This window comes from Musa acuminata, chromosome BXJ3-8 (assembly GCF_036884655.1).
Source record: "Musa acuminata AAA Group cultivar baxijiao chromosome BXJ3-8, Cavendish_Baxijiao_AAA, whole genome shotgun sequence".
Taxonomy (NCBI): Eukaryota; Viridiplantae; Streptophyta; class Magnoliopsida; order Zingiberales; family Musaceae; genus Musa; species Musa acuminata.
The window spans coordinates 10920135-10941053 of record NC_088356.1 but is presented as its reverse complement, the minus strand read 5'-3'; the positions used below and the strand labels follow the sequence as shown (position 1 = coordinate 10941053).

At 35.4% G+C, this 20919-nt stretch overlaps 2 protein-coding genes and 1 pseudogene across 2 annotated transcripts; all 3 read right to left on the bottom strand.

The window, feature by feature from the left end:
• Positions 1-5662: 5662 nt before the first annotated feature.
• On the bottom strand, positions 5663-11250 carry LOC135644382 (O-fucosyltransferase 6-like; annotated as a pseudogene).
• Positions 11251-12825: 1575 nt separating this feature from the next.
• Positions 12826-13821, bottom strand: LOC103994443 (uncharacterized). Its single transcript, XM_009414776.3, has 2 exons — positions 13612-13821; positions 12826-13531 (listed from the first exon to the last, which is right to left on the bottom strand). Exons 1-2 carry the CDS (start codon positions 13715-13717, stop codon positions 13026-13028), a joined length of 612 nt encoding a protein of 203 aa, XP_009413051.2. The 5' UTR covers positions 13718-13821; the 3' UTR covers positions 12826-13025.
• A 519-nt stretch (positions 13822-14340) lies between these two features.
• On the bottom strand, positions 14341-20177 carry LOC103994444 (protein LAZ1). Its single transcript, XM_009414777.3, has 9 exons — positions 20029-20177; positions 19577-19858; positions 19432-19488; positions 18955-19063; positions 17533-17717; positions 17364-17452; positions 15890-16151; positions 15340-15591; positions 14341-14911 (listed from the first exon to the last, which is right to left on the bottom strand). Exons 2-9 carry the CDS (start codon positions 19760-19762, stop codon positions 14567-14569), a joined length of 1485 nt encoding a protein of 494 aa, XP_009413052.1. The 5' UTR covers positions 19763-19858; positions 20029-20177; the 3' UTR covers positions 14341-14566.
• Between the last annotated feature and the right edge of the window lie 742 nt (positions 20178-20919).

Below are 20919 nucleotides of genomic sequence, written 5' to 3'. Positions count from 1 at the left end.
TTTTTTATTGTCAATTGATGATAAGATATAAAATAAATTTAAAATCAAATTAAATAAAAAAAATTATTTAAAAATAATTTTACTTAATTAAATTTTAAAATTTTGAAAAATATTTTATACGTGTGCATGAATCTTATAAAACAAATCAATAAGTTCAATAAACAATATTATATTAAGTCTGATTATTAATGTGAGTTATAATGATTGTATCTCATTAATGTCATATTTCCTTTTATATATCATAATACTACTAATCGTTTCTTATATAGCCCAAAATAACTCTTGTAATTTATCTTGTCAAGACAATCCTGTTATACACATTAAAACATTATATATACATATATAAATATAAACATGATAGCATAAATAAATAATTTTAATTATACAAACAAGAATGTTAATTATAATGTCCACTCAAACATGCATCGCCATATCGAGTTGCTCACAAACTCAATCATAAAAATATATTCTTTTCAAACACTTTAAGTTGTAAAGCCTTAGTGAATAGATCAATAATCAATACAATAAAAGTTCTTAATTGATATTAATTATGTTTGGATTCTTTTCTATAATCATTAGATATTTTATATCATAATACATAAAATTATTAGAGTACTTGACATTTTTAAAGAAGAAAATTACTGTAATATTTTCAAAGTATCTTCAGTGGCTCAGCAATTGAGTCTGATCATACTAAGTCCTGAGATAAAATTTTACAATTATAAGGCTTAATTACTGACCTCAAAGCATACCATAAAATTAGCTTTTATTATTAATAATAAAATAATATATTGCTTAATTCTTTTCCCATAAACTATCTCTCCAACTAATATAAATATAAAATGTAAAGTGGACTTCTGTTTTCATCGAGATAATTTATAGAATTAATATATAAAAATATCATCATTTCAAGCTGATCTAATTTCATATATGTGAGTATATAATTCTTTATCCTTTCTAAGTATCGTATTACTTCCTTTTAGTTTTTTAGTGTATCATTCTTGGGTAACTCTAACATACATCCAGTATTCCGACTATAAAGTTGATAGTTGGTCTGGTATAAACTTGAGCATATAATAGACTTTCAACTTCATATACATAATAATTTTTTTTTTAATCTGATTCTTATCTAAGTCATTTTAAAAACACTTATTTTGTTTAAAATTTTTTACTTTTCTTATTTCTGAATAAAGCTTTATATTAAATCTTTTCAAGTCTCAGTCAATTTACCCATTCTGAGATAGTCTTAGCAATCTTTAAGATATATCCCTAAATACATTAATGTCAATAACATAAGATGTCTCATTCATATTAATTATCTTAAAATTCTTGATGAGAAATTTCTTGGTTTAGAATAATAAACTAAGATTATTACTAGAAAGCAAATTATTATCCAAATGTGGACCAATATAATAAATTAGTTTCAACTGATCTTTAGATATAAATACTAATCAACAGTATTTTCCTTAAAAATGAAGAAAGTAATAGTATCAAGAAACTTTATATACCATTGTCTAAAAGATTATATATGGTCATAAATATATTTTCTAAATTTGTATACCAAAATTTATATTTATTTTATTTTCTTTATAAATCATTTAGAGTTAATCCATATAAATCTATATCTCTGTTCAGAAAACTTATTTTCACAACCATATGTTATAACTTAAAATCATAATGAGTCACTAATTCTTAATGAGTTTATTTAAAAATAAAAAAAAATCTCATTCTAACCGATGTATTTTTTATGAGTAAAATCTTTCAGCACAAGTGTAATTGTTATATTGTTTGAGATTATCTTTTGAGTCATATTTATATAATAGATTATTTAATAGTTATTGAGCAATTTGACAAGTTCTTACACACTATTTTAGTTCATTGATTTCAACTCTTTTTTTATTATACCATATCATTTTTTAAAATTATTATTTTTCATAAATTTTGAAAACAATTAGGGGTCTTTTAATTCTTATGTCATAATATGATTATTGTAGATATACTATATAATAATAATAAAATTAACAAGTCTCCTTTCCCTTTAAGATATTCTAAAAAATTATCGATTATGATTATTCAACAAGTTCATCAGTTGTCATATCAATATTACGTGAGATTTCATCAATTATATGTTGTTCACCATCATTAATTCTTTTAGTGATTTGAGGAATAACAATCTTTCGAATATAAAATGATAAAGGAATATCAACCTCTATTTTCTCAATATCAAGATTAAATTTTAAGATTTTTATTTTTACTAATTTACTATTTTCTAGGAATCTTGTATTATCAAATTCAACTATCCTTGTATTATGATTAAAGTAATAAAATATATACCTTTTAAATTTTTTAAATAAATAATAAAATATCTATAAATAGTTTTTGAATCTAATTTCTTTTTATGGATTTAAAGATCCTTATCTCTACAAGAAAATTTCAAATATATAGATGTCTCAAGTTGGATTTTCTATGAGTCCACATCTCAAAATGAGTAATGGAATTGACTTACCAAGAATCGACTTACTAGGAATCTTATTCAAGATATATATAATTATCCTTAGAGCTTTTCCTTATATTGATTCGGATATAAAATAATAATTCATCATGCTTCTAAACATATCCATAAGAATACTATTTAATCTTTCAGCAATCCTCTTTTGTTATGACATATCTAGTAAAACATACTAAATACAAATATTCTGGTTTTTAAAGAATCTAGCAAAAAACCTAAAATTATGATTCTAACTCATTATAAGTACTATAAAATTTATCACTCCTATCAAATCTTATAATTTTAAACTTTTCTACTTTTTTTTTTAACTTCATTTATGTATACCTAAAGCTCTCAATAGCTTGAAACCTTAGCTAGTCATATTTTAGTAGATAATCTATAAATATGATAAAATATCTCTTTCCACTAAAATAGAAAATAGACATATATAATCGTTTATGAAACTATATTTCATTCTAATATTTGTTTATAGGATCTTACAAACTTAAGATTTATATTAATTATATATAGACTATTATACAAAAAAAAATTATTAAATTATGATGAGTTTACCTTTACTAAAAGAGAAACAATATCTTCACTTAAACTAAATTTCTAGAGTTATAGGAATATAGTATATATCCTCAAGATTTATCAAATAAACCATCTTTAGACGTACTTGATAAATACCAACTACTACCATTTTCGCTTTAAGATCATTCCCTATAATGATGAATATTCCATACTCTTTTACTTTTTCATGTTAAAAGAAACCTCTATTATTGGTAATATAAATTGAAGCATTAGAATCAATCTATCAAGTATTAGAAAAGAATTTATATAACGTTTGATTCGAAACATACAAAGATTAAACTTATAATTTTCGGTTTTCAACTAAAACCTTTAGAATCTTTTTTCACATTACCTTTCTTGCCATAGAAGTAAAACTTTACTAATGAAGATTTTTCTTTTATGAATTTATATAGTATTTAAAAACTCAAGTGATTTACATTTTTAACTTTCCCTTATTGTTACCCATTTTAATTTTAATTTTTTTAAAATATGTATACTAGTTAACTCATTTAAGTTTCACTTATTTTTAATTTTATTATAGTAAATATTAAATGAACCAAACTAAAAAAATAAAATTAAGAATAAATTATAAGATAAATGACTAAACTATATTTATCTCAATTATTTGTTTCAAAAAACTTTTGGTAGTTATATCTGATCTTTTCAACTAATCTAATTAATGTCCAATACACTAAGTATAAATTGTATCTGTTCAAATCATTTATAATAATTTAATCTAAAAAAATATTTATAAGAATATAATGATAAAGATATCATTATAATAATATAATATAATATTAATACTTTGAGTTTTATAATAATATTGAACTATTACCATCATCTCTATTTCACCTTTAGAAGAAATATTGATATATTTATTGTTCTCTTAAGATTATTTACAAATGATTGATACCATTTTTATGAAATAGTATTACTATCTCCGAGTATATAATTCTGAACTACAAGAATATCAAAAATAATATCATCCTACCTTATCACATAATTATTTAAAGTCGATTCTCTTAATCTAAATCTCCTAATTATGTTTGACATTATGAATATTATTTTTCTTGATATTATTTATGACTAATTTTTCAGTATAATTTTATAAGTTATTAGTCTAGACCACTTCGATAGCTATAAAACTAATATAATAATATAAAATATAATTTAAAATATTTTATAAATGATAAAATTTTATTATAATTCACATCCCATAAGTTTGCCATCCTAAGTCACTTTAGCAACTACTAGTCAAATAAAATTTAGGGATATAAGTTATAAATATTATTCACCAAAATTTTTCAATCTAATATATGCTGAAATAATTCAATAACAATAAAACAATAAATATAATAATTATCAAATATTAGCCAGCATAAAAAAATTATATGATAACAATAATCACGATAAATTATAAATCATATCTTTACATGAAAATTAAATATTATTTCATAATTTCAAACATGTGAATAATCAAATAAATATCAAGAAAAATAATTAAATATAATAATCATATACAAAATTTTATCCATATCATATGAGGAAACTATAAAAGAAAGTCATAATTTATATTTTTTTTAAGTTTATATAGAATCCTAAATTAGACCAATCAATCCCATTTAATTGGGTAAACCTAGATTTGGACTACCTAAATTGAGCTTATAGATTTAAACCAACTATCTACCAAATTAGGCCCAACAAGCCTACCATCTGTCTAATTAGACCCATCAAAATAAAAGTTGATCAAAATTAAAAATTGATCAAAAATTGATTTTGTCTAAATTTGATCAAAACTTGATTGATCAAATCTAAATCCAATTAAATAGTCAATATACAATCATGATTAAGTTCGATCAAAATATTTGATTAAAATAGATCAAGTTAGTAAATTTTATAATTAAAGACATAAGTTAAGAAATTTTAATTTCTAAAAGGTAAAACTATAATTTTACTTGGGATATATGAGTCTTTCTACACCCACCATACAGCTTGTTAAGATGGTAAAAGATTTATAATATATTTAATAAAAAAAGGTGAACAAAACGCAAATAAAAGAAAGAGAGGAAATTATTAAAGAATGAACTTCTAATTCTGCCAAAATCTGCCAAGCTCTTCTGGTTGATGAGATGATTAAAGGGATCTCTATATATCTGATATCCAAGACTTTATGCAGTGTAAAGATCTTGTTGTTTCTGTACCTGAGAAGCAGAAAAGAATTTGCGTTAGACAGGAGATAACATGAAGAAAAATCATGAAACAGAAGTAACAAAAAAGTATAATTAGCAGCTTCTCATGTCACATCTTCCACATTTGCATTTCACCATGGAATTTGTAATTTCATATCAAATAAGACTTGGAATCGGCATCATCCCAACAGCAAGAAATCATCTCATTTCTTTGACACAGCCCACTTGACAAAATCATGTTTAGGAAAATGATGTCACTTCATAGAAAAATTCTGATTTTTGTGGTCAGACAGAGAAAACAATCTCTACTAGCATGAAATTTAATGACATAAGAAAATCTAACTTTACTTAGTTTCTTTGCATCTGCTTGTTTTATCCTACTTACCTTTTGTTGGAGAATTTTGAACTCCACTTCACCAAGACCGACAATTATATATTGTAAGCAGCTCCTCTGTAAGTTTCTTTCAGAAGCAAAAAATCTTGAGTAGGTATAAAGAAAGATGATGAAAGAATGGTTGAGAGGGAAACTCCCCTCGAGATCCAGGCATCAATTCTAATCTCAAATTATGTCTTCCAGTTCTAGATCCTCTCGTCTGATGAAGACATTGTACTCTGATTCCATCCCACTGGAGGTACTTCTATGTAAAGTGTATTTTCCCCATCATCCAAGTCAATCCTGTCAAAATCCTCGTAGCTAGAATGGTTGTCTATTGTTTCTCCAGCACTTCGGCTTACATTGCTCTTCAAATTTCTATTCCCAAGGTTGGTCTGGATATCGTGATTAGAATGAGCTGCAACCTCGGAACTTCCACATATGCATGCTGAAGGGTGTTCATGAAATCCACCTCTGCCTGGTCTGACCTCATTAGGCTCTCCCATGAATCCTCTTTGAAAGATGCAGATTCTGGAGGAGAATGTTTCCCAGGTCATGCTGGTTCTGTTCAGAAACAACGAGTATAATTTCTTAGCATTCGGTCGTATTGTCCTCTTGTGTCCAAAGTATCTCCTGCATTAAGATGCCAAAGCAAATGGGGGGTTAGTAAGTTTGAACTGTTCACATATGATATCGTCACAAAGAAATAGAGCTACCTTTGACCGGCCAACATTCTGGCCATGTTGCCATTGTTGTTGGTCACAAAAACATCACTGCCATCACATACAATGAAGTCAAGTGCAGCCATACGAGATGAATATGATGAGAATGGTGCCAGTTCCTCCTTGGTTGCTAGAGTTTCTTTCGAGTGAAAATTAGGAAACAGTGCCTTCAGAGGTGCCAATGTCTCCTCTCCCCCATATATCTCACCAGATGCCACATAGAGATGAACGTCATTCCCAAAGCCCAATGCCCTGAGCATAAGACCGACTTCTTCAGGTATAAGTGGACATTTACCGTGCCGATGTCCTTTCTCTGGGTTGCTTGCCTGTACAAAGTGTGTGTATATATAACTTACAACTGTGAATGAAAGGTAGCAACAAAGGAATATGCATTGCATTCAATAGACTGAAAAGTGAAGGCTTACATGCAAGTTCTTCCACCGCTTGCGTATGGCACCTAACTCTGTTCTTTCTTTCTCTCCTCCTCCATAATAGCACCCAGAGAAGGCAAGCATATCAGGTTCAAATCTGTCAATTAGAGGCACGTTGTTTATCATAGATCTTTTAGAAGCTACATTACCAGCCTCATGAAACTTTGGGAAATAGCTATTTTACCAAGACAAGGGTTGAATATCATATTGATAGCCAAAAGAGAAACCAAAAGTTGAGAAAGGAAAGCAAGTTGGAGATCTTTGAAGTTTCATCATAAGACATTTTAGGAGTTTTTTTTTTTAACCATAAGATTGCTCTGCAATGAGACCACATACAAAAAAAGAAATAAAACGGGGAAGGAAACAATTATTTATGAGAAATATGCTGCCCAAGAAGGTTTTCGGAAATTTAAATTTGTAGTAGAAATTGAAGGTTCAAATTCAACTAATGTCAGGCAAGTGTAGGAGTGATGTATATGCAATATGTTAACTACTTTAAGTGAGTAATTTTATCCACTTATAAGCTCATGAACCTGCAGCTTCAAGACGACCTCAACGACCTACATAACTAGAACGAAGAAAAGGCACCACATAAGAACCTTTGAGACAAGAGAAAACAGTAGCAAGAGGCTAATAGTAGGAGAATGCAATGACTTATCATATTTGCATTTTGATTTTGGTGTACAAATGGGGACTGGATCATGGACCAGCAAATGCTTAACACATCATAATGATGATAGCTAAACTAAGACTAAAATGAGGGCACATACGAGGAAAACTTAGCCTTAAAAGTTTTCAAGTGTCACAGAAGAGTTAACAGAATCAACAGATCAATATATGGCTCATGAACTAGCTAATCAGGAGAAACTGAATCAATGATTATCTCCAGATTGAGCAATACATTGAATAAAAAGAGAACAAGAGCCAGCACAAGAAGATATTAGATGAAAATTATGGAAAGATAAGCCCAAGCTTGGTATCAATTAATATATTGGTCATAATATATAAAATTATTTCATAACTTAATCCAGCAAACTACTTGCACAACTAACAAGCACATGATGAGAAGAGCTAAATTTGAGCATCTGTATCCATAGGCAATATCACCATATTATGTTTTTACCTTAGGTGAAGGGCAATAAAGTGCTTGCTTCTAGCCTTCATTCTCTGAATCAGAGTGTCACCCATTACTTGTATTTGATCTGTGAATTTTAGGCCTTGATAATTTACTCTGCATCTCAGCTTCTGAAGATCAATGTCCAACTTGTTTGAAAGCCTATAGTCAAACTTTGTCAGCCGAACAACCTGCATTTCAAAAAAGATGGGCACAGACAATCCACAGAAGCAGTTAATTCCCTTATGGGATACACATGCTGAATGAAATAAATGAACCAAAATTAGTAGGTAAAGCCTACACAAGGCACAGTCGTCTCCATCACTGGAAACAATATATAGTCGTAATTACTCTTGAAAACAAAGACTCGGTAGCAGTTCTTAAATTTCTATTGCAGACACCAAAAAGATCATTTTTGAGAATCCTATATGAGATTCTGAATTAAAGTAGACTAGAACATGCGAACAAGTTTCAAGAATCAACAAACAATATTCTAACAAGAACATCTTTGATAATCTACACAATTTCCCATACATGATGCTAGAGCCGCAGATTTAACTACAAAGTCTTTGATTCCTATGATGGCCACATCACGCTCTGACTCTTACATTCCTATGTAAAAATGTTATGTATCAGTGCATGAGATATATTATAAGCTCAACTTAATCTCTCAGGTAAAGTCTACATAGCAAGTTCCAATTGAACTCACACAAGAGTGTTCTCTTCCAAGCAAAGTAAACTATTATCATAGCCAACAATCTTGTATCTTGATTATTAGAAACTTGCTATCACAAATATATATATATATATATATATATATATATATATATATATATATATATATATATATATATATATATATATATATATAATTAAAATAAAGGAAAAAAAATCCAAAATATTATCTAAATAGTTCATCTAGCAATCCCTAGTGGAATTTGTTACTTGTTCATACATTGGTCCTGGAAAAGAGTTGGGTCTGTTATGACACTAGCTTTTCTTGATGTCATATCTGGGAAAAAAACTGGACTTTCATGAATTTAAGAAATTCGAAAAAAACGGTCTAGTTCTAGGCAACTTACATGCTTCTTCGTAAGCACGGGCAGGACTCGACTTTGGTAGCATCTCGGGGTGCACTTCCTAGGAACACGCATCGTATAGGGAGTCCAAATGACTTTACCATCTTTTTCAGGAAGTTCTTTAATAATCTTGACATCCTTTGTGAGAGACGTAATGAACCAGTCAACATCAAAGATGTCGGAAAAATCACTGTGACATACAATCATGAAAGAAGAAAATGCTTCAGTAACCAAAGATTTAAATGCTTGATTTTTTAGTATTTGATGACTTGATCTATAAGTAGCTAATCACTTGCAAAAAGAGGAACAGTACTTAGAAGCAAACCTAGCATCATTCCAGAAAGAGTCTTGATCCAATATAGGAACAACAAGTGTTGCATTCAAAATTCGAGCTGCAACAACACCATCGATTATCTGTAAACAACAGAAAATTTTCTCCATCAGTAACCATATGCAATGATTTCCATATTAAACATGGAAACAGTCAAACACACAGGAAGATAAACCATCAAATCTGAAGACAACAAACTGCATCGTGGAAACAAAGTATAATTCTAGAGACATTGGAACTGCATTACCGAGGCTAAAGGTCAGTAATAAATAGATCAAATCAATTATATTTCCATAACAATGGTTGAGATCTGTCATCATTTGCAACTAGTACCAATTTTAGAACCTGAATCGGATAACTATTCGAAGCCATATCCACAGGTTGAGGGGATCATACAATGACAAATCTTTATGCCCTAAGAGAAACTGGAGAATGTATACTCATACATGTAATGCCTTAGATACACCTGGAACTATAAGCAGAAGTGCTAATCAAGATAAGATACCCAGATTATGTAGCAGGTCAGTGCTGCACCAAGTGAAATCGACCACTATGAAAGTGCTTGTGGATGGTTGAGCAAGTGTCAAGTTCTTGTTAACACCAGCTTTCAAAGCTACGTGGAAACCTTAAGCCTGGATATCAAGTTATTGTTCCAAAAATGGTCATAGGATGCCCATGCCAAGAGAAAGACCAGTGTTTGCAAGATGAGCAGTATTCAGTGGCATCTTCCATGGCATGAACCAAGAAATTATTTGTCATGAACTTCACAATCTTCCATCATATTAATCATCCAAACACCGATCGGGAGGCCGTTGACATAACAAATGTCACAATGGAGCAAAAATTGTTTGAAATCACAGAGAACTCACAACCCTTTTGAGACAACTGTCCTAGAAAAGATGAACCAATCAATGAACATGACGATCTTGTTTACCTAAAATAAAAAGATAGGAACATTTAACTCACCCCTGTTCTTTGTTGATTAAGCCCACCACTAGTAGCAATAATCAAATACCTATCGGGAAGAGTATTGGCTTCCGCAGCTGTAAAATGAGATAAATTTTCCTTATCAGATCACTAAAATCGAATTAAACCTTAGAACTGCACCAAACCCAGACAAGATCGAAGTCTCGGGATTAATCCTTCGAAGAACATCATGAAAAAGCTTCCATCAAATTCCCCAACCGAATTAAATCACTAAAATATCATATCAAGAACAAAACAAACAAAAGAACAATACCTACTCGCAAACCCGCTGCTAGCATTGCTACATCCATGGTAATCTTTAGACAGCTTCGAACCCCAAAGGTCGGTCACCGGGCTCCCTCTTCCACTCTAACAATCCAACCCATATCAGACGATTCGATGTGATCAAAAGCAAAATAGAATCCATCTTTAACGAAAACCAAGCATCTAGTCCTCAATCCGTACGTTCCCATTCACTTTTCCTAAAAGCACGGTGGGTCAAAAGACGAAACGAAGAACAAGAGCAACGCACCGGCACACGAAAAGCATCGACGGCGCCGGCGGCATTCCTCTGTAGGTCCACCGGTTTCTTGAGCTACAAACCAACGAATCATGTCAAAGGACAGGAACGACGACGAGAAACCCGTCAAAACGAGTGCTTTCTTGGACCGTACCAAGATGGAGGAAGGCTTTGCGCGGCGGTGGCGGGCGGGCCCAGCCATGTCGGGGGCAGAGCCGTTTAAGAGGGGCGAGGGCGCGAGGAGGGAGTGGAAGGCGAGCACGGCGATGATGAGGAGCGCGCCACCGGAGATGGCTGCCGCGGCCGGCACTGCTGGGACCACCCGCCGCTCCTGTCGTCGCCGCCTCTGAAACGCCATCTCTCTCTCTCTCTCTCTCTCTCTTCCCTTCCCTTCCCTTCCCTTCCCTCGCACCCTCTTCTATCCCCTCCTTATATCTCTTATACTTCGCTTAGTATTCCCTTAGGAACTTAAACCCACCAATCCATCGACTCTGTTGGGTTGCCAGTAGAAAAGAAGAAGATGGATAATTATTTGAACTGGGAATATATATATATATATATATATATGATATTCTGAAACCATAATTAGAATAATCAATCATAAACAAAGATATAAAAATAATAAATAATGAATCAAATAATTCCTAATCTTTCAGTTATCACAAATTCTCCTTTTTGGATGGAATTATTATCATAGCTTTAGATTTAGATTTGTTGGGAAGATAAGGTTGGAACATATTTGAGGGATTGAATCAAGTGGTATAATACGATTTCTACCATATTAAAGATTGGAATTTGAGTCCCAAAAAGTGTTTCTATCTAACACTGATTTAAGAGGCAAAAAAATCCAAACAATAAATGCACTGCCAGCAAGAATTTATGTCGATTAATTAAGTGATGCAAAGTTTGCTGCATCAGTTTTCATGGCGAGATGAGCGCAGCACCGAAGAGGATCGATCGAGGGAGGAAGAAGACGAGACACTGATGAAGTCCGCTTACGACACCGCTGCATTTGCCGAACAACCGTGCAGATCCTCTGACCTCGTCCGACGGTGCATCTCAAGCAAAGATTTGGTGAGGAGAAGAACGAGAAGTATTTGAGACTCGCTTCGAGAATTACCTGACGAGGAGGAGGAGGAGGAGGAAGAAGAAGAAGACTCGCTGCCGGCCTTCACTGCGTGGACAAGGGGAATCTGCTAGGTGGCCGTTGGCAAGACATGTCACGACGGATCCGACATCGATTCGGATGCTTGTCAGGTTAATTTGCTACATGACAATATTAACCGTAAAGCATGATGATGATGATGTAGCCATCAAATAATAACCTATTATTAAATGTGATTGTAATTGTTTCACCAATTAACTTTTACTCATTTCAGTCAACGATTGAAGATCGATAAAATTTCTTCTTCTTTTTATTTCCTAAACCTTATAAATATACATTATTTGTTTATATTAATTTAAATATCGAGTCTATAATTTTGATTATGTATCTTCTTAATTTTATAAAATTAAAGATGAAAAATAAGCAACAAACTTAAAACAGAGTGAGCCATGTAATTTGTCATTTGCAATTATAAAATTAAGATAATTTTATAATCCTATTAAAAAACTTCTTCCAATGAATTTTCTGTAAAACATAAAAATAACAAATTTAAGACTGATTATTTTGAGAATTCACTTTTTATATCATGAGATTAATTAGTCTGATTGACATACATTCTTTTATTCATTAATTTAAAATTAAATAATCAATTTTCACTAATATCATAGATTTTTCTATATTTATGACAACTAATATATACCATAATCATAAATTTAGTTCTCCTCCTACACACCGGCAAAAAAAAGAATCACGCATTGAGTTAATGTTGGGAAATCAATCAAAGCGTTTCATCAAATATTCCCCTGCTGTCATACACCATCATCCTGCTCCAACTTTTCCCAAAATAATGATTCCACCACGCAGCTAAATTCCACTAAAAAAATACGAACATTTTATACATTAAAAAAAAAAAAAAGATCATCATCATCGTCGTCAACTACAATAAATATATAATCACTGTTTTCAGATATCTTTTACTTCCTATACTCCCATTTTAATTTGTCTAAAATAAAAATGGAAATAAAGAGAGAGAGAGAGACCAAAACCAAGATATGAATGATTCTTCTACCCACACAACATCCAATCAAACTATTCTTCTAAGCTGAAAGATCGCCAGTGTTCCTGTAAGGTAATTCACAGCCTGCGCACTGATCGGGCGTTAACTATCCGCCCACCACCGGCAGACGACTCGGCAACACCGGCAGCAGAGTACGGCCTCTTCTTCACCGACGACCGCAGGCTGCTGCTGCTGCTGCCGCGGCCCACCGAGAAGTCCGCCGGCATCGACTTCCTCACCCCCTCCGCCTTCTTAGGCACCCTCCTCCGTGCAAGCTCCACTGCCTTGCCCGGGTCCTCCGCCACCGCCTCCTCGGACATCTCCCCCTTCTTCCTCTTGAGCCTCTCGTTCCTCCGCGCCGAGTAGAGCTCGTAGAACCGCCCTCGTTCGAACACCGGGCTCCTGCAGCCGCCCCCGGAGGACACGGCAGCTGCAGCTCCCGCGTCGCCGCAGCTCTGGAATTCTTCTTTCGCTCTTTCGACCAGCGCCGCCAGCTCCGATGACACCAGCCGGCGGTCGGTCCGGGCCGGCGACTCGACGGACATGGACGAGCGGTGCGGCCGCGGCGGCCTCTTGGAGGTTGCTGTAGGAGGTACATACATCATGTCAAGAGTAATGACGGGGGCGACAGCGGGTGAGGCAGGTGGTCGTGCGTTATGGTACCTGGCGGCGGGGCTCGAACTGATGGAGCGTCGTAGGAGGAGGCCGGTGGTGGTCGGCGGGGGCGAAGGCGGCGTGGAGACACTGCGAACTGGGGCCGGAGGTCCATCCCAGGCTTCCTCCGATGCCGCGACGAAGAAGTCTCTCCTCCAAATCGCAGGGAGAAGAAGAGAGAGAATGTTTGTGACTGTGGGCTGCGGGAGGAGCGGATGTAAATATTGGGGTGGGGGGGTGCGTTGGGTCGTGGGGACCTGTTCCAACGGTCGAATTGTCGAGATCGGACCGTTTCCGATCGAAGGAATTAGGAAGGCAATCCGTCCAATCGTAGTGGGACCCACGAATTGGGGTTGACCGAGGATACGGATAAGGATGATGGAACTCATGATGTCACGTCGACGGCGGACACGCTTGCATGCATGCGCGCGTTGGCCCACCATCGTCGATGATGAATCGGATCCCAGTCGGCCACCAATCCAAATCAATTTTTGGTGTGTTTTCAACCAGAATATTAATATTATGATTACATCATAACAGGGTCGGGTCAAATGTTGCAGTTTGACGAAAATAAACCGATGTTATGATGCATCTGGTCGATCTCCTATTGGATTTGACTTGGTTTTCAGGATCTTATCCTTCGATCGGGTTTATATCGAACAGACTCAGATCGAACAATACCCGTCTTGCAATGCATAACAGGTGGGCAAAGTGCCATGCTACCACGGAACTGAGAGAGAAACAAAGAATGTGCTCACGTACCAAATGAATCAACATAAGATGTATCTCCAACGGACATGTCACTACTTGTTTGCCTTTCGCTAAATACAATTCAAATATGGCAAAAACGAATGGAATCTATCACAACATATACACGCAAGGAGATGGTTTCTTGTGGCATCATGCTCCGAATTAGACACAACTTCTCGTGCAGTTGATACTGAAACCATTATTCGCGGCAGAGTTAATCCCTTATGACCCATCTGCAGCCATGAATCTCGTATTCCCCACGGCCCTGTTTGCTACTCTCTCCCCCGCTTTCGCTGGTATAACCTGACTTTCTTGAGCGTTGTCTTCCTCTGGAAGCCCCACCGTCGCTGGTGGTCCCATTCAAGAGAGGATCATCTATCCCACGGACTGCCTGCCTCATCGGCGATGTGATGCAGCTGTCGTCCCTAGCTTTCCTTCTATCCTTGTCGTGCTTTTTTATGTTTTCGGAGATCCGGTGAAGCTTCTCGTTGAGTCTTGTGAAGCTCTTCTCCACAGGCTCCACGGCTTGGGTTACAGTGAATTTGAAATCATTTACAATCTGCAAGGGAAAAGATATAAACTCTTAACAAAAACATATTGACAATCAGGTATATTTGCAGACACAACTGTGATTATTGGTTGGGAGTAGCAAAGAAATGTTTATTCAGCAAATTGTCTAAGAAATAGTGAAATTCACATAAAATCAGCCAAGCTAGTACACCCTACATGGTCTACTGTTCTATATGCCTAACTGACGATGCCATTTCATGAGGCTACCTCATGTCTTATGTGATCGAAGGGTGACTCAATATTGAACTCAGTCAAAGCGGCTTTCAATATATTCTGTGTCTTCAGTTGTGATGTGACATTACAGATACAAGTCAGCGTAAAACTATAAACTTACAAAGTTTAGCAGATTTATATGGCCATGATGTGGATTTTTCTAATAGCAAAACAAATAAATAATGAGAGATGGGATGGACTTACATGTTCTCCACCACCTACGACAATATCCCGAACACTTTCTCTGATATCTGTAACAGATTTGGCACTGACATCAGGCTGAGGGAGTCTCAGCTTTGTAGGTCGGGTGCTGTCCCTAACTTCATCGGGGTCAATAGGACAGTCTGCAGATGCATAATCTCCGAGCACTGAAACATTTCCAGGCGGCTGATCAGCCAATAGCTCATATGGCTTGGCAGGGAACACATAGAGGTGAGCAACAGCAGCTACAGCCATCTGTGCTGGAAGAACAAGTGAATCTGTTAAAACTTTCAGCTTAGATGAATCTTGCAACTGCAGAAATTTCCAACTAGCAAAACAATATATGAGCATTTTGATGAACTTGGTTATTCAGAAATGTATTGATGGATTACAATGTCATGATCAAATTTGGAGAAAGGAACTAGTGGTGCTTTTAGATATCTAACGATCATAAAAGTATCTGAAATCAAACAACAAAAAAATTCACCGGGTTGCCTATGCCATTTATATATCGAACATTGCACATTCTCATCTAAAAGACTGCTTACAGTACCTCTATACATATAAAGAAGTCCTGAATACTTGACTTGAATTGCAAGCCTTGAGCTATAGGGCTCTTCAACAAACCAAATGTATAGAGTAGTGCTATTGTCACACCCTGCCACCAAGTCAAGAAGACAATGGATTTGAACATAAGGAACTTTGCCAGTGGCTTTGTGTGTGCCAATTCATCCTTAATAGCAGTGTAAAACTGAACTAAACAGTACAGGGCCCAATATTGACTGAAATTGAGAACAGCAGCCATGTAAGGGTACCTGAAACACAAAAGAGAGAAGGCTTAGTTGTCTGCAACAATTAAAGTGGCTCACTAGTTAGGAAACCTCATAAAGGCTTTTATACTAAAAGCAGTTTTTATCTTTTAAGCCTATTTTTCCAAACAAAATTTAGCAGCTTCATACAAGGAACCACAATTCTGTCCTGTGAGTAAAGTGCCAAAAACCCAAGAACCAGATGAACAAAAAAAAAATAGCTTCAGATAACCATCACCTTCAACAGCATTCTACCTGCAACATATCTGTAAAACACCTAAACGGGATCCAAGCCCATGAATTCCACTTAACAAACAGGATGTGCACATTTAAGAACAAAAACCTATGCGTGATAGGCTTTGTAAGACCAGAATGTCAGGAGCAATGAGAGTATATCATATTAGTATGGATAGTATATAACATCTTCAATTTGTAATCATGTGCTCAAGGCAAATGCAAGGTTCCCACACACAAGGCTTCACAGCATGTCTCTAGATAATACAGTCAAATAATGTGCTCCCAGTAAATTAAACCAAAGATACGCATCTTTGTAGCTGGTTCTACATCCTTTACTGAATCTCGAACCCTCCGACTAAGAAATATCCAGGGCGATAATATACAGGAAAATTGATCAGTCATGGCTGATGAAAGCAAGAATAACCCAGATATAGTAAGGCTCACGAGTACCTAGTAAAGAAAACAAGAGAAAGTAACACACAAGTACTAACAAACCAAGCCAGCTGACCATGGCCAATAAAAAGTGTGTATGCTAAGCAAGGTTCGCAATACCGTACCGTACCGGTATTTCGACCTGGGCTCGGTATCGGTATGGTACGGTATACCGAGCGGTATACCCAGGTGTGCTGAGCGGTATACCCAGGTGTGTCTAGTACTGTAGCACTACTACAGTGCTGCAGTGCACTCGGACCGGTAAAAGACGGTCCGCGTACCGACAACCTGTCGGACCGGTATGTACCGCCCGTACCGGACGGTACAGTTCGGTACGGCAAACCCTGATGCTAAGAAAACCTCAAGAGTGAACCCAACAATTATCTTCAGAAACCTTTCGACATGATCTGACTTATTATCCACATTAAAAGGAAAGAGAAAACTTCATTAACTTATGTAGAAAGTGAACGATAAAGAAGAACAATAACATGATGTCAAACTATTTCCACCAAAGTCCAAGTTTTGAGCATATAATCAAACTTGTCTTACCCGCAGCCCAATTTGAATTCTCCTTCACAGTATACACCAAAAGCTTCAAAAATCACAGACAGAATTGCTGTGATAGTCTTTATTATCATCTGCAAGAAAAAAAGACATCTGTTATGAACTGTTTCTACACAAAAAAAAAAACAAAGGATTTTCTTGCATCTATACTTACATATTGGAAAATTCCAAACTTTATAAGCTGGTAAAACCACCTGCCAACTCTCCAAGGTTTTAAAAGATAGTTCATTGGGAAATGGTGATGAATAACGCCCCTTTCTGAAGCATGATCCAGGAGGGGCGTAGCGGCAGAAGAACAACCATCCCTCTCCATAAATTCAATTGTCCTATCTTCTCCACCTAAACCAGCAAAGTATAATTAAATTTCATTATCAAGAAGCAGCATAGTGGTGGACAAAAACAAAGGCAAAATTTGATGTCCTCTCTTCTCCATCTAAACCAGCAAAGTTTACTAAATACCGATTACCAAGAAGAAATACATCAATATACAAAGCATTGCAAACTATGATCTTTGAGATGGGTATAACAAGGGTTGGAACAGTTCCAGAGAAAACTGCACTGACAGTCCACAAGCAAAGCGTGCGCATAAACATCAAGGAAAGAAGCTGATGCATGCTTCATTATGCACAGAATTGCAGATTTGACAAGAGAAAATTGTAGTTTGGAGTTTAGAGTGCATTAAAAAAGATTGTAAATGAAACAAATGGGCAAGTTCCAGAGCTGGAAAAGAAAGAAAATTGATATTTACTGTTTCAAGTTCCTTATTACCTACATAAACGTACCGATTATCAACAGATGCAACCTTTTAATGCAAGTAGGAATTGTACTACCAGCTTGCCATATGACCTTTTTGAATGGAGCTATGATGCGTTCAAGGCAAATTAGGTATATGACTATCTGCAACAAGACCTAAAAGGTTAACATTGGGTAGAAGCAGCCATCTTATATTGACTAATGAAGTGGAAATAGGGATATAACCAGATTGATCAGGTATAGATGGATCCGGATCTGAATCTGAACCAAATTGCTATCATCGGTGGAAACTACATCCAACCAGGAGTACAACACGAGTCCAATTCAAACACGAGTAATGGTCTTGACTTGTTTTACGAGTCCATTTTGAACCCAACATAAACTAAATAAAGATCTTTAACCTGAATGCAACTGGATCGATCCAGCACATGGAATGCTTCTCCCTATTATCCCTTCACGTAAGCCGGTGGATCTTAAGTTGCTGGCTGCCTGATACCATTATAGTTTTCAAATGCCTATGCAACACTTCACCATCAGAAACCACATCATATTCACAGATCTCCCAACGCCATTCAAATTAATATTCTTTCTTTTCAACCTTTGAGGATTTTCAAGGAAGCATCAGGACTAGCTGGTAATTACTCAAGTATATATGGACCAATTAGAATATTCAAAAGGAAATATCATAACCTATAACTATATCCATAATCGATCAAGAACTTTACACAAGTTTCAAAGAAAAGAAATAGCAATATTTTCTCACTCTTGAATGATGAGAGCCAAAACAAATTGAACTAGAGAACCTGTCGTGATAGAGGCATACCCAAGCAAGCAACAAAATATCTTCCAAAGCAGTACATGGCAAAGGCCTCGTAGCAATCACGTAGGATACCACAATCAACACTGAGCGATGGATTCACCAATGACACATACTACAATATGAAAAAAAAATACATATATGTTAAGCATATCTACAGAGGAAAGAAAACGATAATAAAATAAAAGCAGCAAAGTTTTTGATGAAGGATCGATATAAATTTCCACCAATAACATGTAATTTTAAGGATTTTTGGTTGGCGCAAAGTGAGAGGCAAAGAAGTGGCACTTCCTGAAAGTGACCAATTTATTAAGTTGTCAATATCATCCGAAAGTTGTATAAAAAAATCACTTGCATCCGAAGTGGTCGGACGAGCTTCTGTAACTCAGAGTAACCACCAACATTCACGAAACGAAGCTGCCAACTTTGATGCAATATGGTTTCAACATCAACATTGTCCAAGATTATGAAAGAAATACTCACAGACTCGATTGAATAACAAGGAACCATCAAGATGACCCCAATTAAGAACTTCTGCTCCTGTAAAAAAGATGACGGACATGTGAAAGTTCATGGACGCAGAATGAGAAGACACAGAGGCAAGGAGGAGAGGGGAGGTAAGGAAAACCTCGGGATTCTTGTAAGCAGAAAGGTGCTCGAATACAAGGAAGGCAGAAAACGAAAGCGCAACAAGAACAAAGAAGCCGGCAACAATAGTTGCCCATGCCGACGGCGAAAAGTTTGAGTGCACCGAAGAGAGAAAACCAGCCATCACCCTCATAGCGAAGGACGACGTTGGACCGGCCAAATACATCACAGATTCTTATCATAGTTCAACGTCATCGCGGAGGATCCAAGCTTCGATCAAAACGGGAACAAATCGCGACTTTTTCTTTGGCCTGTTCATCACCTGAAGGAACCGAAAGAAAGATAATTCAGAGATTCAAACTCAAAGGTCGCGACGTATCCTATCGATCGCCAAAGTCGAAACAAAGATCATACAAGAATGAATACAAATCTTCAAGAAAAATGAAAACCTAGATGTACCAGAGCGGCCGTGGCGACCGATGCCTAACTCACCGAATTCGACCATATGGAATACAAATCTCCAAAGGGGTCTTCTTGCCTTTGGAAACCGGGAATTCGTCCGTCGTCCCCTCACGGCGGCCCAATTCGTCGGAGAGGAAAGAGACGGTGGGAGAGAACGAAATCAGGCTTCTTTTGTATTCATTCAATTTGTGGAAAATTAATATTATACGTATATATATATATATATATATATATATATATATATATATATATAAAATTAATAAATAATGTGTGTAGTAATTAGTAATTAATTATCGCCTTACGTTATCGTTGTGTTGGATCCACCGTCCATTACGCCTCCTTTCAATCCGTGCCATCGAGTAGAGGGGGAGATCCCACGTCAAGTAGAGATAGTATACAGGTAAACGTCGATGCTTTCAGCAGATGGGACTGATGGGGAGTAGTGATTCCGGACAAACAGTTCATAGTTCGACCAATAAAAGTAAATTCGTGAGCCCCATAAGATGAAGAACACATACTTCGTAATAGAAATGGTATTGTAATTATTTGTAACAAAATGCAGACGTCATTCTATTACATCTTTTAGCTTTCAGTGAAAAACGTACGACTGGTTTGAGATACTTCTTCTTTCCTTGAAACAGTAGGGAAAGGGCCACATTTACTGTGTTATTATTAAGTAGGCATGAGACAAAATTGATTCAAGACATTAATTAGAGAAGAACTTTGTGAGGGGAAATTCTCATCAGAATAATATGTGGAATCTTTGAACAATTCAGCTCCTCCTGCTATTCGTTGGTTATATGTGCTTCTAAATGAAAAGTCCAAGCCAGAAAAAGACAAGATTTATCTGAAAAGACGAGGCTTTTCTAAAGCTCATGTATCGTCCCACGTTTATAAAAAAAAAAAAAAAAAACTCTCATT